The sequence below is a fragment of the Rhincodon typus genome, chromosome 7, assembly GCF_021869965.1.
Source record: "Rhincodon typus isolate 14 chromosome 7, sRhiTyp1.1, whole genome shotgun sequence".
NCBI classification, from domain to species: Eukaryota; Metazoa; Chordata; class Chondrichthyes; order Orectolobiformes; family Rhincodontidae; genus Rhincodon; species Rhincodon typus.
Window position 1 is genome coordinate 48,971,114 of NC_063338.1, and position 18,183 is coordinate 48,989,296.

General features: G+C 41.2%; 1 protein-coding gene across 1 annotated transcript in view; it reads left to right on the forward strand.

Annotated features, from left to right (window-relative positions):
• LOC109938955 (ropporin-1-like) overlaps positions 1 to 18,183 on the forward strand; it is a 44,187-nt gene that overhangs the window by 13,028 nt on the left and 12,976 nt on the right. Inside the window, exons 2-3 of the mRNA XM_048599524.1 lie at positions 550 to 673; positions 10,925 to 11,048. Coding sequence (XP_048455481.1) covers positions 561 to 673; positions 10,925 to 11,048 — 237 coding nt within the window. The 5' untranslated portion in view covers positions 550 to 560. The remainder of the gene's footprint in view (positions 1 to 549; positions 674 to 10,924; positions 11,049 to 18,183) is intronic.

An 18,183-nucleotide genomic window follows, 5' to 3' on the forward strand; every position in this document is an offset into this window, starting at 1 on the left:
GCTGACGTTTCGGGCCAAAAGTCAGCCTTCCTGCTCCTCTGATGCTGCTTGGCCTGCTGTATTCATTCAGCTGTACACCTTGTTATCGCAGATTCTCCAGCATCTGCAGTTCCTACTGTCTCTCAGCACCTTTCTGTAGATGCTCCAAGTTGGTCTATCCTCCACCATCAATCAACAGATGGGTCCAAAACATTGCAAAGACAGAGGAAGATTGATGGAGGTGAACTACCTCAAATAATCCTTACCACTACCACATATTGGCAGAAGTGGCAAATATCATAAGGCTGTAAGAGTGGCCATCTTGGAAAATATCACCAGTAGTATCAACTAAGAACAAAAATTGACCTTCAAAATTATCTCTAGAAAGAAAAGTACTGATTAAGTGCTGGAATTGCTGTTTATTGATGAAGTTTTTTTACCTGAGGGACTGATCTACCCATTTGTGAATGCATGTTTACTTTTAAATACAGCTATGTAAGTGGGAAGAATATTTCTCTTGTTGTCAATAGTTTGTTCACATAGATAATTTTCAATTTAATGTTTCCATAGGACCGGCAAGGATGCCTTCTTCGCATAAATTTGGATCTGTAGCACAACTTCCTGACATCCTGAAACAATATACTAAAGACTGCATTAGAGCTCAGCCTGCTGATATAATCCAATGGTCTACAGAGTAGGTTACATTTGTAAGCTAAGCTTTTTTAAAGAGTGCATTTTTATCATATTCTATTCATCCTTTGCCTTTGGCCTTTGCAAAAACAGTCTATGCTTTAATAGCGGTTGAAAAGACAAGGGACTTCTCCATCACTTCTGACATGAATGTTCACTTCACTGATTTACATGATGTGGAGGTGCCAGTGTTGGACAGGGGTAGACAAAGTCAGAAGTTACACAACACCAGGTATAGTCTAACTGGTTTGTTTGAAAACACAAGCTTTCAGAGTCTTACATCTTCCTCAAGTGTTAGTGACAGAGGTAGTATCAGACACAGAATTTATAAGTAAAAGATCAAAGGGTTATACCAGTGATGAGGATGTACTAAACAAACCTAAGATGGTGTTACATCTTTAATCATTTAAAAGGTTTTAATTAATTAATATGTATATGTAAATCCCCAAATTTCTTTCAAGTCACTACCCTGAGAAAACCAAAAGTTTTATCAGTATAAAGAAGAGATGACATTTTGGGTCAGACATTGAATGTTAGGTGTGAGGCCTTGTTTAGAATCTGATTGTGTTTTGATTTGGAGTCAGACTGGTTTTATTTCTAAGTAGGAATTTATAATACGCCACTGTGTGTGTGTGTGTGTGTGTGTGTGTGTGTGAGTGTGAGAGTGGGGGGGGAGACAGTGTGTGTGTGTTTACGCAGATGCTGGAGAATCTGAGATAACAGGGTGTAGAGCTGGATGAACACAGCAGGCCAAGCAGCATCAGAGGAGCACACACACACACACACACACTCACTTACACAAACACACTATCACACACGCACTCTCACACAGATCCTCTCTCATACACACACTGTCTCTCAAACACACACAGTCTCCCTCAGACACACACTCTCTCTCTCACACAGATAACAAGGAGAATCTGAGATAACAGGGTGTAGAGCTGGATGAACACAGCAGGCCAAGCAGCTTCAGAGGAGAGAGAGAGAGTATAGTGGGGTCACCTGTAGTGCAACATGAACCTAAGATCCTGGTTGAGGCCATCCTCATGGTACCAAACTTGGCTATCAGCCTCTCCTCAGCGACTCTGCATTGTTGCGTATCCTGAAGTCTGCCTTGGAGGACGTTTATCCGAAGATTTGAGGTAGAATGTCCTTGACTGCTGGAGTGCTCCCCACTGGGAGGGAACATCCCTGTCTGGCGATTCTTGCGTGGTGTCCATTCATCCATTGGTGTAGCGTCTGCATGGTCTCACCAATATACCATGCCTCGGGGTATCCTTGCCTGCAGTGTATGAGATAGACAACGTTGGCTGAGTCACATGAGTATCTGCTGTGTATGTGGTGGATGGTGTTCCCACGTGTGATGGTAGTTTCCATGTCGATGAGCTGACATGTCTTGCAGAGGTTGCCATGACAGGGTTGTATAGTGTTGTGGTCGATGTTGTCCTGAAGGCTGGGTAGTTTGCTGTGAACAAGAGTCTGTTTAAGGTTTGGCAGTTATTTGAAGGCGAGAAGTGGAGGCACGGGGAAGGTCTTGGTGAGGTGCTCATCATCATTGATAATGTGTTGAAGGCTGCAAAGAACATGGCGTAGTTTCTCCGCTCCCAGCAAATACTGGACGACAAAGGGCACCCTATCAGACATATCCCGTGTCTGTTTTCTGAGGAGGTCATTACGATTTTTTGCTGTGGCACTTTGCAACTGATGATTAATGAGTTGAGCATCGTATCCTGTTCCTATGAGGGCATCCTTCAACACCTTCAGGTATCTGTCTCGTTCCTCCTCATCCAAACAGATTCTGTGAATGCCTAGGGCTTGTCTGTAGGGGATGGCTGTTTTAATATGTTTAGGGTGGAAGCTAGAGAAGTGCAGTGTCGTGAGGTTATCTGTGGGTTTGCAGTAGAGTGAAGTACAGAGGTGTCCTTCCCTGATGGAGATGCGTGTGTCCAAGAATGAGACTGATTCTAAAGAGTAGTCCATGGTAAGTCTGATGGTGGGATGAAACTTGTTGATATCACTATGTAGTTGTTTCAGTGATTCCTCGCCATGAGTCTAAAGGAAGAAAATGTCGTCAATGTATCTGGTGTATAGCAATGGTTTAGACCAGGCACCAAGAGCAATAAGATCAACAATTATTGCATTTTACAGAAAATGTGAGGTGAGTGCCCAGCTATTCCAATTGCTAAATAGTTATTTTTGCAGTATATATGTGGAATCCCCAGAGCAGCAGACTCCATGGGAATTGCCTGGGAAATTTAATTTCCCAATGAAATCTGTAACGCATCCTAAAGCCGGAGAATTTGGAGGGCTCCAATTCACTTAAGCTTAATAGTTACCAGGCAAAATTAGAATATTAAAAGTGACTCTTACTCCTGTGTAACTATTAAACTAAGCTCCCAGCACACCACTAGCACCCTGGCAGCGGTTGTAGAAGTCTTGTGGTCAGGTCAGATGTGTTCTTGATGTAAGGTAGCGTGATGAGTGTGTTGGGGCGTGTAGTACTCCTACGACCACTGGGCATCAGAGTAACACACAAACCCACACTAACCCTACGACAACTGCTCACCCGAACCAAAGACCCACTACCCACTATGGACAGGATCGACGTCATATACAAGATTCCCTGCAGAAACTGTGACAAACACTACATCAGACAAACAGGAAGGAAATTAACAACAAGGGTACACGAACATCAATTGGCCGCAAAAAGACACGACTGATACTAACTCATCCCTATCCACATGGATAAGGAGAACCACCAATTCGACTGGGACAACTCCAAGATCCTGGGACAAGCAAAGCAGAGACAAGCACGGGAATTCCTAGAAGCCTGGTACTCCACAAAGAAAGCTATCAACAAACACATAGAGCTCGACCCCCATATATACTCCACTGCGAAGGAAAACCAGGAGTGAGGTCATCCAGCTCAACGGACTCCAGAGTTTAAATACCAGGCGGGAAAACACAACAGCACTTCATCGGAGGCTGCACTGATGATGTTACCCAGCAAGTTAATGAAACATCTGCAGAAAAACAACGAACTGGCTCGGCGAGCCAACCAACAACAAGGCTGTGTAGGGATACTTGTTGACAAGGTTGGGACCAGTACTAATGACATTTACCATGAGCTATGCTACCTGCCATCGCTTTACATTCTCGAAATGTAAAATGCAATTGGGAAATGGCTGGGACAATGTACAAGATAAATAGAGTCAGTGTCTGTTTGATGGGTGAGTGTACCACATCATCCTGGCATACAATGCTGTACACAATTGGAGCAGGCAATGAAGTGATCTGATAGATGCTGAGGAACTGGGGAATAGGAGCAGTCTTATGAGGATTGGCTGACTGGTGGAAGGCAGAGAGTGGAGCAAAGAAATCATTCTCACAATGGCAGTCAGTGACTGTAGTGGAGTTCAACAGGGTTCAGTATTGGGACCTCAACTATTCACATTATACATTACCAATCTGGGTGAAGGAACTGAAGGCAATGCTGTTAAGTTTGCAGATGACACAAAGGTAGTTGGAGAGACTGGTAATGTTGAGGAGGTGGGAGGCTACAGAAGAACTTAGACAGGCTAACAGAATGGGCAAAAGAAGTGCTAATGGAATACAGTGTGGGAAAGTGCAAGGTTATGCACTTTGGTAGGAACAATAGAGGCATAAACAATTTTCTAAATGGAAAATGCCTTCAGAAATCTGAAGCACAAAGGGACTTGGAAGTCCTAGTTCCAGATTTTCTTAAGGCTAACATGCAGGTTCATTTAGCATTTAGGAAGGCAAATGCAATATTTGCATTCATTTCAAGAGCACTAGAATATAGAGGTATACTGTTGAGCCTGTAGAAGGCTCTGGTCAGACCGCATTTGGAATTTTGTGAGCAGGTTAGGGAACTTTATCTAAGGAAGGATGTGCTGTCTTTGGAGGAGCTCTATACGAAGCTCATAAGATTGATCCCGGGAATGAAGGTCTTATCAGATAAGGAGCAGTTGAAGACTCTGGTTCTGTACTCAATAGTGTTTAGAAGGATGAGGGGAATCTTTCTAAAACTCACAGAGTATTGACAGGCCTAGAAAGCAAGGACCTGGGGAAGATGTTTCCTCTAATAGGAGAGACTAGGACCTGAGGGCACAGCCTCAAAGTGAAGGGACAACTTTTAAAACTGAGATGAGGAGGAATTTCTTCAGTCAGAGGGCAGTGAATCTGCCTCAGAGGGCTGTGGAGACCAAGTCATTGAGAGTATTTAAGACAGAGATATCTAGGTTCTTGATTAATAAGTGGATCAAGGGTTACAGGGAGAAGGCTAGAGAATGGGATTGAGAAACATATCTGCCATGATCAAATGGTGGAGCACACTGATTGGGCCAAATAGCCTACTTCTTCTCCTATATTAACTCGTCTTATGGTTGATTATCCCACTCAGTACCTGTTCTCACTTTATCCCCATATCCTTTGATCCATTTATCCCAAGAATTACAGATAACTTCCTTTTGAAAACATTCAATGTTTTGGACTCAATCGCTTTCTGCATCAGAGATTTCCAGAGGCTCACTAATTTCTGGGTGAAGAAATGTCTCCTGATCTCCTCACTTGCTCCTCATCATAAGGTCCTTCTCTCCATCATAAGGTCAGATGGAGGGAAGCTCACCGATAATCGTAAAATGTTCAGCACCATTCTTGATTCCTCGGACGCTGAAGTAGTCCTTGTCCAATTGCAGCAAGACTTGGATAATGTCCAGGCTTGAGCTGACAAGTGGATATGCCAGATAATGGTCACCTCCAATAAGTTGCAATATAACCATTGCCGCTTGACATTCATTGGCATTACTATAAATGAATCTTGCGCTATCAACATCCTAGGGGTTATCATTGACCAGAAACTGTACTGGACTAGCCATATAAATACAATGGCCACAAGATAAGGTGAGAGGCTAGGAATCTTGCAGCAAGTGACTCACTTCCTGACTCCCCAAAGCCTGTCCACCATCTACAAGGCACAAGTCAAGGTTATGATGGAATACTCCTCCTTAGCCTGGATGAGTACAGCTCCAAAATGACTCAAGAAGTTCGATACCATCTTGGACAAAGCAGCCTACTTCATTGGCACCATATTCTTAAACATCAATTCCCTCCACTACTGATGTACAGGACAGCAGTGTGTACTACCTACAATATATATTGTGCAAATTTACCCATGTTCCTTAGTCAGCACCTTGAAAATCCACAAAGTTAAAAGGACAAGGGTAACAGATACATGGCAGTACTATGATGTTCAAGTTTCCACCAAACCACTCACCATCTTGACTAGGAAATATATTGCCAGTCTTCTCTGTCACTGGGTCAATATCCTGGAACTCCCTACTTAACAGCACTGTGGCTGTACCTAACTGAATAGACTGCAGCAGTTCAAGAAGGCAGCTCCTCCAACACCTTGTCAAGGGCAATTAGGGATAGACAATAAATGTTGGTGCAGTCAGTGAAGCCCACATCCCCTAAATGAATTAGAAAAATAAAGATGTACATCTGTGAATTTTTAAGCGATAGCCTTAGCAGAAGCATAGAGTTCCAAAGTCACAGTGCCAGTACCAAATCTGTGTTATGTGCTAATTAGCATCATATTCTACCTGCTTTGCATAGTTATGGTGGAAGGACCATCTGGGTGCAGCAATGGCATCATCAAAATTTATCCAGGATGGTTCGCACCAAAGTATGTGTACACCACTAGTGCAATCTTTGGAGGTGAAATAGCACCCAGTGCTGACACAAATTGCATGGCTGCATTGTCTCAGGATAAGGTTTTAGCCATTTTGGATTGTTAAGAGGAAATATTTCTTTCACTCAAGGGACTTATGAGTCTTTGTATTCTCTACTCCAGCAGAATGATCAGGTAATGAGTACAATCAAAACAAAGATTGATGTGGAGGTGCCGATGTTGGACAGGGGTAGATAAGGTCAGAAGTCACATAACACCAGGTTATAGTCCAACAGGTTTGTTTGAAATCATAAGCTTTCATCAGGTGAAATGAAGAAAAGCTTACAGACACAGAATTAATATGCAGAGAGATCAATGGGCAGAGATCAAAAGATCATACAAATGGTGTGAGTGGAGTGTCGTCAGGCGAAATAATAGGTCTCTGCAGGTAATCAAAAGTGTCAGATGGTGCGAGTAAAGTGTCAACAGCTGAATAGTAAGTGAAGGGGATGACCTATAATTCAATTAATTGAGGCAGAGAGATAACTACAAAAAATTAAAAATAAGGTGGTGCTGGCGACAAACCAAATGGTTGGAATAACATGATAGGTATAAGAATCACATACCAAGGGTCTAACCAAAGTAATAAGCAATCCAAAACTGTACAAACTAATTAAAATAGAGAGATCATAACAAGTTATCAAGGTGATTGTGTTAAAACAGGACAGTAAGGAATATTTTACAAATACAAGACAGTATGGTGTGGTTACATGTAGCACAACGTGAACCCAAGATCATGGTTGAGTCTGTCCTCATGGGTATGAAACGTGGCTATCAGTTTCTGCTCGGTGATTCTGCAGTGTTGTGTATCTCAAAGGCAACCTTGGAGGATGCTTACCCGATGATCGGAAGCTGAATGTCCTTGACCGCTGAAGTGTTCCCCGACTGGGCAGGAATATCCCTATCTAGCGATTGTTGTACGGTATCCACTCATCTTTTGTCGTAGCATCTGCATGGTCTCACCAATATACCATGCCCCAGGGCATCCTTGCATGCAATGTACAAGGTAGACAACATTGGCCGAGTCACATGAGTATCTACCATGTACGTGGTGAGTGGTGTTCCCATGCGTGATGGCTGTATCCATGCGGATAATCTGACATGTCTCACAGAGGTTGTTGTGGTAGGGTTGTGTGGTGTTGTGTTCGATGTTGTCTGAAGGCTGGATAGTTTGCTGCAAATTATGGCCTGTTTAAGGTTTGGCGGCTGTTTGAAGGCAAGAAGTGGGGGCGTAGGGATGAAGATGGCAAGATGCTCGTCATCATTGATGACATGTTGAAGGCTGCGACGAACATGGCATAGATTCTCCACTCCAGGGAAGTATTGGACAATGAAGGGTACTCTATCGGTCATGTCCTGTGTCTGTCTTCTGAGGAGGTCATTATGGTTTTTCATTGTGGCACATCGGCACTGGTGATCGATGAGTTGAGCATCATATCCTGTCTTATGAGGGCATCTTTGAACATCTTTAGGTGTCCATTGTGTTCCTCCCTTTCCAAGCAGATCCTGTGTATACACACTGCTTGTTCGTAGAGGATGGCTTCTTTGACATATTTAGGGTACACCAGCTCTAGAGCAGATGCTGAAACCTTGAAATCGAGATAGAGTCCATATTCTCAGCTTGCGTTCAGGATACAGCAGATCAGCTACAAGACACTGCCAAGCAGATGAGGCAACAGTACTATGCCAACTACATGCACACCAAGAACAGGAAACTGGAGAAACTTGGCCACACCACCAGCAGTTACCAAGCCTGCCCTGGTACACGTTTGAAATCGGTACCACCACAGGGAAATCCATTGTCAACTTGTCTGACCACACCCTTCAGCTAGATGAAATTGAAGTTCTCAGCCAAGGGCTCAATTTCTGCCCCACTACCAAAATGGACCCATTGGTCTTGTGGCCAAGTCAGAGGCATTCATCAGGTGAATAAAGGTCCGGGAATTCTTCCACAAACCCCAAGATATCAATAGCGAACCCAACAAGACATCCAACGAACCACAACAGTCGGCAGAGAGATCCGTAGTGCAGTGACCAAAGAAGAAAGAGTCAAATTGGACCCTTCCAGAAAGCCACTGCCCGAGGTTTGACATGTATACTCAAACTATCAGGAGATGTGTTAATGCCAGGTTCATCAGCCGTGCTTACACAATAGCGCAGAACGTCACCCAAGCACAACACAACAACATCCGTGCTCTCAAAACCAGTTGCAACATGGTCATCAAACCAGCAGACCAAGGAGGAGCCATCATCACACAGAATAGAACGGATTACTGCAAAGAAGCATACTAACAACTGAACAGCCAGGAACACTACAGACAACGACCTGCCAATCTGACCAAAGAACACACCTATCAACTCAACAGACTGATCAAGACCTTTGATCCAGACCTTCAGAATATCCTATGCACTCTCATCCTCTGTACTTCTCGCAGAGGAGACTTCAACTGCCTTCTGAAGATACACAAAGCCAACACACCTGGATATCCTAATGGGCAATCAGGCAATGGGACCCTGTGTGAGAACCTCTCTGGCTATGTTGAGGACATCTTCAAACCCATTGTACAAGAAACAATGGACATTTCGGCACTCTACACAACCATACCCCATAATGATGGCATCGCTGCAACAGTATCTGTACTCAACAACAACAAATGCCAATCTCCAGATGCCATCCTACAATTCATCCACTTCATCCTCGACCACAACGTCTTCACCTTCAACAACCAGTTCTTCATCCAGACACATGGAACAGCCATGGGGACTAAATTTGCACTCCAATAACCCAACACTTTTATACACAAGTTTGAACAAGACTTCATTGCTGCACAGGACCTCCAACCAATGCTATACACCAGACACATCGACGACATTTTCTTCCTCTGGACTCATGGCGAGGAGTCATTGAAACGACTACACAACAATATCAACAAGATTCATCCCACCATCAGATCTACCATGGACTATTCTTCAGAATCAGTCTCATTCTTGGACACAATCATCTCCATCAAGGATGGATACCTCAGTACCTCACTCTATTGCAAGCCCATGGATAAGCTCATGATATTGCACTTCTCTAACTTCCACCATAAACATGTCAAAGAAGCCATCCCCTACCGACAAGCCTTGTTACACACAGTTTCTGCTCAGATGAGGAGGAAAACAACGGAAATCGAAAGATACTGAAAGACACTCTCATAAGAACGGGATACGATGCTCAACTCATTGATTGCCAGTTCTGATGTACCACAGCAAAAATCTGCTGCAGCCTCCTCAGAAGACAGATGCAGGACATAACCAATAGAGTACCCTTCATCTTCGAATACTTACCCGGAGCAGAGAAACTGATAGCTAAGTTCCATACCTATGAAGACGGCCTCAACCATGATCTTGGGTTTATGTCGTGCTACATGTAACCCTTCCATACTGCCCTTTATTTATAAAATCTTACTTACTGTCCTGTTTTAACATCATCACCTTGATAATTTGTTATGATCTCTCTACCTTAATTAGCTTGTATGGTTTTGGATTACTTATTGCTTTGGTTAGACCCTCAGCATGTGACTGTTATGCCTTTCACGTCACTCCAGCGTTTGGTTTGTCTCCAGCACCACCTTATTTTTAATTTTTTGTAACTATCTCTCTGCCTCAATTAACTGGATTATAGATCATCCCCTTCACTTACTATTCGTAGAATCCATGCAGTGTGGAAACAGGCCATTCAGCCCAACAAGTCCACACCACCCCTCTTAAGAGCATCCCACCCAGACCCCTTATTTCCCATGTCTAACCCACCTAAACATCCCTGGGCACTATGGGCAAGTTAAGCATAGCCAATCCACCTACCCTGCACATCTTTTTGGACTGTGGGAGGAAACCCACGCAGACACAGGGAGAACGTGCAAACTCCACCCAAGGCTGGAATTGAACCTGGGTCCCTGGCGCTGTGAGGTAGCAGTGCTAACCACTGAGCCACCATGCCACACTATTCAGATGTTGACACTTTACTCATACTGTCTGACAACTTTGATCACCTGCAGAGACTTATTATCCAGTCTATCAGCATTCCACTCGCGTCACTTTTATATTCTTTTGATCTCTCTGCTCATTGATCTCTCTACCTATAAATTCTGTGCCTCTATGCTTTTCTTCACTTCACTTGACTCAGGGCAGTGCTTCGAAAGCTTGTGATTTTAAATAAACCAGTTGGACTATAACCTGGGACTTCAAAACTAAGATTGATTTGAACATTAAGAGAATGTATGGGGTATAAAAATAGCTTGGGACAGAAAATCCACCATGACCTTACTGAGTGGCAGAGCAGTATTAAAGGCCTTACATTTCTTATGATTTTAACTGAAAAGGTGAATTAACTTCAGTTTAAATAGAAAATAGCTTTGATGTTCTTCACCTACTAAGTCTTTTAAAAAAGAAGCAAGTGTTATGAAGTCTTATGGTTTCTTTTCCGGAATGTAATGTTCTACATACATCTTCTTTCTGTAGTTATTTTCGTAATCTTACAAATGGAGGATACCGTCCAGGAAAATCAAGAGAAGAACGATCATCATCTCTACCTCCCTGCAAACCAACACTTACACCTGGTTTATTACGGGCCTTACATGCACAAGTAAGAAAGCAAAGTCTGCAAGTTTATATTTTTAATTAAGAAATTTTATTAATTAAAACCATACATACGTACAGCCCTTTCATAACAAAAGCACATTGCCATTTATTTTTGTTAACATACTAAAATCTCCAACAAAATTTTATTTTTATTGTACATAATTACTCTGAATCAATTGCTTTTAATTTTTTCATCTTTAGAATATACAATACCTACTTGTAACACTTTCGGTGGAAATAGATATTGTAAGGTTTCAGTCAGCTAAATACCTAATAAGTGATCATCTCTTTTTTTTAGCCATATTGCCCTATTTTCAGGTGACATAACTTTGTCACTGTATTAGAATAGTATCGAAACACAGTATTTAAAAAAAGTACATTTTAAATAAAAAGTTTTGAAATGAGAAGACACATATTTTAACAGGTTTGCAAGATCCTTGCTGTGACAATTAAGACTTCAATTAGAGCTGGTGGATTACCTGTTTTAGCTCATGATTCTTAAGTAGTGAGGTAGGAAGAACCAGGAAGGAATCACACCCCTACCTGTAATTTTGAGGACTGAAAGTCACCCCATTTGCATACCAGTCAGCAATTTCTGCTCAGTCACCAATTGGTTGCCTCAGTTTCATTACGCACATTATGGTTCAGAGGCCTGGTGTACACAGAGTTTACAATATGAAACTCCAAGGCCAGGAGTAGTTTGTTAGCTAATTTGCTTCCTAATCAACCACATGGATAATAAACACAGGGGTCTAGTCTATAAGTCTGTGCTGCAGTGACAAACAGGTCACATGGGCACAAAAAGATAATGGGAGTTTTGGAAGTCACACCATTAGAATGACACCTTCATATTACACTATTTTATTAATTTACAAAGAAATTGTTAAATGTTATGAGGGTTTCTTCCTTTTGTACCCTTTTAGGCAAATGAGTTTCAGACCATTATTGCTGACAAATGAAAACATTTTTCTATTTCTTCTTTCTAGTTCTTTAAAGCCAGGCTCCCTGGTTATTGATCTCTTTGGTTAAGGGGGATAAGACCTTTCTAGCCACCTTATAATTTTATACATGGCAAATAAATCTCCTCTCAGCCACTTCTGTTCAAAAGAAGACATTCCATGTAAACTTACTGATAGCTAACATTCTCCTTTCTCGGCAACATCATTGTAAGTCACCTCCAAACTCTCTCTGGAGTGATCACATCCTTCCTGTGATGACCAGAACTGTACATAGTACTCTAGCAATGGCCTAATTAGCGTTTTATAGAGTTTTAGCACAATATTTCCACTACTTTATAGATAGCCACAGTTTAGAACATATTCAACTAATACATACTCATTTTATAATGATTTTAAAGAGCTTTCTCCAACAGCTCAGTCAACCATGAACCTGATTTTTGATTTAACATGAGCAGTAAGTTATTGCAGCAGAAGAGTTAACCTGCAACTGAACTTAGTTTCAGTTTCCAGCATTCATGACAGCCTGAGATTTTGTAAAACACTACTAGACAGTTCACAAGGAGCTGCTGGTACCCAATCCTGATGACATCCCTCTCCTCCAGTAGCTGGCCCTCACTCCATGTCTGCTGAGCTCCAGCCCAGTTGCAGACTCCTGCTGACCACCAGAATGTGCAACTTTGGAACACTTTACCTCTATGTTATCCCATGGGATGGAGCCAAGCTGTGGTGAAGGTTATCTTCATGGTCAAAGTGGATGTGGGTGTCAATGGCTGAGAGTGGCTGGCAGCACAATGGCCTGGTTCTTATTGTTTGGGAGACTGCTAATGCTCAGGCAGGCATCCCTGACATCATTCTGGTGCAAACGCTGCAACAGTCATGTTAGCCTGGTTCTTTAAAATGATTCCGGATCTAACATAAACTATGTGTGGCAATTACTGCAGCCAGAATGATTCCTTGTCCTGATTGAGTATTTCCATTCTTATAAGAAAGATTGCTGGCAGATTCCATTGTGCGCTGTTAATTCAGATGCCATTCAGGTTTCTTTGAGAATCTGCTTGCTGTATCTGTGCCAAGGTTGCAATAAGCAGAGTGGTAATAGTGGGAAACACTCCGTCCAGGGCAAGAACATAAACCAAATTTTTTATCGCAAAATAATTTCCATTAGTGCATTTTCATTTAGTATGCTGTTTCTTAGAAACACATTAGGTGAGCTAAGTTGGCATGGCTGGACGATGTGCCTCAATTAATGAAGAAAGTATTCTGTGTGCTTAGAGTCATAGAGTCATACAGCACGGAAACAGATCCTTTGTCCAACTTGTCCATGCCAACCAGATATCCCAAGCTGATCTAGTCTTATTTGCCAGCATTTGACCCATATCCCTCTAAACCCTTCCTATTCATATACCCATCCAGATGCCTTTTAACTGTTGTAATTGTACCAGCCTCCATCACTTCCTTTGGCAGCTCATTCCATACATGCACGACGCTCTGCATGAAAATGTTGCCAAACAAACTGATGGAATTATAGGCTGACAAGTTTCTGGATCCAAATGAACTTCACCCTGGCATCTTAAAATAAGTGCTAATGAAGCATTGGTATTAAATTTCCAAAATTCCCTGATTCAGGAAAAGTTCTATCAGTCTGGAAAACAGCAAATAAAAGTCCTTGATTCAAGAAGGGAGAGAGGCAAAAAACAAAAAAAAAATAGTGGTCAGCTGGCTCAACATTTATTGTGGAAAAGGTGTTAGAATAAATCATAAAGAGATTTGTTGCAGCATGCATGAAAAAGAAAGCCTTAAGGTAATTTGGAAGAGTCAGCATGATTTTGTTAAAAGGAAATCATGATTAACTAATTTATTGAAGTTCCTTGAAGGAGTATCACACACTGTGGGTAAAGCGGATTGTGAACTTCCAGTATACATTTGACACGTTGCCACATAAAAATAAATGTTCATGGTATGGTGGTACCATATTAGCAAGGTTAGAAGACTGACAGGCTGGAAGAAAACAGAAAGCACGCGTGAATATCTTCTTCTGATTCACAGGATGTGACAAGTGGAACCCCATAGGGGTCTATGCTGGGGCCTCAACTTCATACAATTTACATTAATGATTTACATGAGGACAGCGAAGGCATTGTAGCTAAATCTCAGATGACACCAAGATAGGTAGGAAAGTATATTGTGAATTAGGCATAAGGAAGTCGCAGATGGATATAGATAGATTGCATGAATGGGAAAAAAGATCTAGCAGATGGAGTATAATGTAGAAGTGTGAAGTTGATCACTATAGCAGGAAGAATGAAAGAGTACAGTACAACTTAAATGGAGAACAATGGCAGAATTCTGAAGCGATGAGAGATTTAGTTATTTGGTGCATGAGTCACAAAATGTTAGTGTACACATACAGCACAAATGAAGAAGGTTAGTGAAATGACATTCTTTATTATTAGAGGAATTAAACATAAGTAAGTATGCTTCAGTTACATAGGGCATTCAGTTACATAGGGAACCATACCTTGAATACTGTGTGCAGTTTGTTCTCATGTAAGGAATGATGGAAATGCATTGGAGGTTGTTCAGAGGACAACTCTGAGTTTACTCTGATTGATATCTGAGATGAGCGGGTTGTCTTATGGGGATTGGATGAATGGGCTGAGCTTGTTTCCACTGGTGTTTAGAAGAGTGAATTCTGACTTGATTGAAGTAGATGACATCAAAATAGAATGTTTTCTTTTGTGGGTCAGGCCAGAACTATGAGGTACTGTTTTAAAATTTCGTGTTGCATTGTTAAGACCGAGATGAGGCTTTTTTTTTTCTGTCAGAACGTTGTGCGACTTTGAAACTCTTTGCCTTAGAAGTTGGTGTAGGTGAACACAGAATTGGATAGATTTTTGATAGGCAGGGAAATCAAGAGTTATCAGGGATAGATGTGAATGTGGAATTCAAAGCACATACAGATCATACATATTGAACGGTGGAGTGGGCTGAAAGGGCTGAATGGTCCTCTTCTGTTCACTTCTTTTTGCATATTTATATTCAGTCATAGAAGATTGAAATGAAGCTTCAATATTTCCTTCTTGCTTTTCTTAATAGCTCTGGGATACATTTCATCTGGGTCTGATGATTATCTCTTTTCAAAGATGCCAAACCCCTTAATATTTCTTCTTTCAATTTTACTGCAATCAATATTTCACATTCCTTTTTTTGAAGCACAATGTCTGCATCATCAACCATTTTTTTGAGAAGACAAGCACAAAAGTATGCATTAAGAAATACGGGAAAACAGTGTTACTCATGACTGAGAAATTGCTGAAAAATCCATGGGGTCTGTCTTGACTGCATCTATTATATAATACACTCTGTGGATGTTGAGAAACCATTTGTCTGTCACCCATATTTACATCATGTTAATTCTGGATGTTAGAATGTAAGTTGTGTTGAATCATTGCATTTTGTTCTAATGTTCTAATTTTGTACAGTAAAGTTTATTCTGTTTGTCCAAAACTGAAATCTTGTGCCTTTGTTTCCTTAGTAAGTACCTGGATTTCAAACTTTATCCACTTTGAGCAAAAAATGTTACATGTCCCTAGCCTAACTGAAACATAAATTTGGCAGTCTCAAGGATCATAATAGAATAAAACACATGAATAATTCAGATCTAGCCATATTTTATCAGCTATCTCACAGTTCATCTTCAAGATTTGATAAATGTGTTCATTGTTGTTACATCCCTGAGTTACATGACAGAATTATGCATAGGTACATTTCTGAACAACTGGCAAAACTTATAACAGCAAATAAACATTCTTTCCTCTGCATTTAGCATTATTTACATGATACTAAATCTGACCCAGTAGCACTGAAAACAAGCAAGAGGGAGAAAAAGTGGCAAAAACTTAGCACTCGCTTACCTATTAACAATTCTCTTACTTTGTGCAGTGTTTCATACCAGAAGAAATTCCACATGTTGCGAATTGAATAATTTTATAAGTTTTAGTTTAGCAAAACTATCTAATGCAATCATAAATGAAAGACTGGGCAATAATTCTGTGACTGATGTTTTAATATGAATTCTTGGTATGTGAAAAAGATTTTAACGATTCAATAAAAAGAAATATACTGCTCTGTACAATGAGGAATCATAATTGATAACAGAAATTATTTTTTAAAAATGAACCTGTTGGCATATTATTAAAAAAACTTCTAAAAATACAAGCCTCCTTCATTAAAACACATTAACCAACCGATTCAATGTTGCTTTAATTGGAGCAGATGCAGAGCTGTTGTTAAACACAATACTGTGTACTTCAAATTCTGATGAAAAACACTCCCATTGGTCCCTGAACCAACACACAGAACATACAAGAAGTCATTTGTTTTGGGCATGGAATGGGTGTGACATTAGCAATGGTGTCATGGTGCAAGCTCAATGTGAGTGGCAGATGGAATGAACTGCTTTCAGGTTTCGGCTTTATTTTCATTCAGCTGGAAAACTGTAAGCACCTGCTCCAGCTACACAGTTTTCCATGTCATTAGTATGATGTAGATTTAAATGAAGAAGCAGTACAAAACAAAAGGATTGTTGTGGAACTCAAGAAGAATTCTTGCTAATTCTGCTCCAGATAAATCAAATATAAAATATAAACACTTACATGATTGGTGATGCTTTCAACAATACCCTTCAGAACAGCTGGCGTTACAACAATGAAGAGTGCAGGAGGGCATACCAGTTACAGCTGAAAATAAGGTGTCAACGCAGTGAAGCTACAATAGAGGACTAGTTGGGTACCAAGCAGCAGAGCAGAAAGCAACAGATGGGACAAGGCAGGACAAACCCACAACTAAATGATCAGATCCAAGGTCTGGCGTCCTGTCTTTATCCACTTGTGAATTGTGGAGATAATTGAACAACTCACTGAAGGAGCACGCCACAAATATCACCATCCTCAATGATGGGGTAACCTAACACATAAACGCAAAAGACAAGGCTGAAACATTTACAAGCATCTTCAAGAGAAATGCTCAGGACAATCCATTGTGGGCTCACCCTGAAGTCCCCAGCATCATAGATATTAACCTCCGAACAAATTGATTCATTCCGAGTGATATCAAGGAACATGAAGGCACTGGATACTGCAAAGGCTATGGACTCTGATAACATTCTGGTAATGATACTGAATGTTTGTGCTCTAGAACTAGACATGCCTCTAGACAAGCTATACGCAGCAATATTGAAATTTTCCCATGTATACCCGTCCAAACAAAAAAAACTAAATCTAACTTGGCATATTATCACTTCCTGGCACATGGAGGATAGTAAAATGTAGGGCATGCAGGGTATTTTGATCTTAGTAGGATAATAGATCAGCACAACATCGTGGGCCGAAGGGTCCGTACTGTGCTGTACTGTTCTATGTTCTATGTTCTATGTTACCCTACTTTCATTTATCAGCAAGGTATAGAGGGTGTTTCAATAGTACTGTCAAGCAGCACACACTAACAACAATCTGCTCTCTGATGCTCAGTTCGGGTTCTACCAGGCCCAATCAATTCCTGACCTCATTACTGTCTTAGACCAAACATAGATTCGAGGGGAAGTGAGAATGATTGCCCTTGAAATCAAGGTAGAACCTCACCAGGTGTGGCATAAAAGAGCCTGAGCAAAACTGTAGTCAATAGGAATTAGGGGAAAACTCTCTACTGGCTGGAGTCATACCTGGCATGTAGGAAGATGGTTGTGGTTGTTGGGGGTCAGTCATCTCAGCTCCAGAACATCTCTGCAGGAGTTCCTTAGGGTAGTGTCCTCGGCCCAACTATCTTCAACTGCTTCATCAAAGACATACCCTCTGTAATAAAGTGGGAGGTGGAAACATTTGCTGATGATTACCTAAGAGTACCATTTGCAAATCCTCAGAAACTGAAGTAGTCCATGTCCAAATGCAGCAAGACCTGGATGATATCCAGGTTTGGGCTGACAAATAACATTCATGCCACACTAGTTCGAGGCAATGACTATCTCCAACAAAAGAGAATCCAACAATTGCCCCTTGATACTCAGTGGTATCACCATTACTGAATCCCTCACTGTCAACATTCTAGGGGTTACATTTAACTGGAAATTGAAGTGGATCAGCCATATAAACTCTATTGATAAGAGCAGGTCAGAGGCCAAATCAC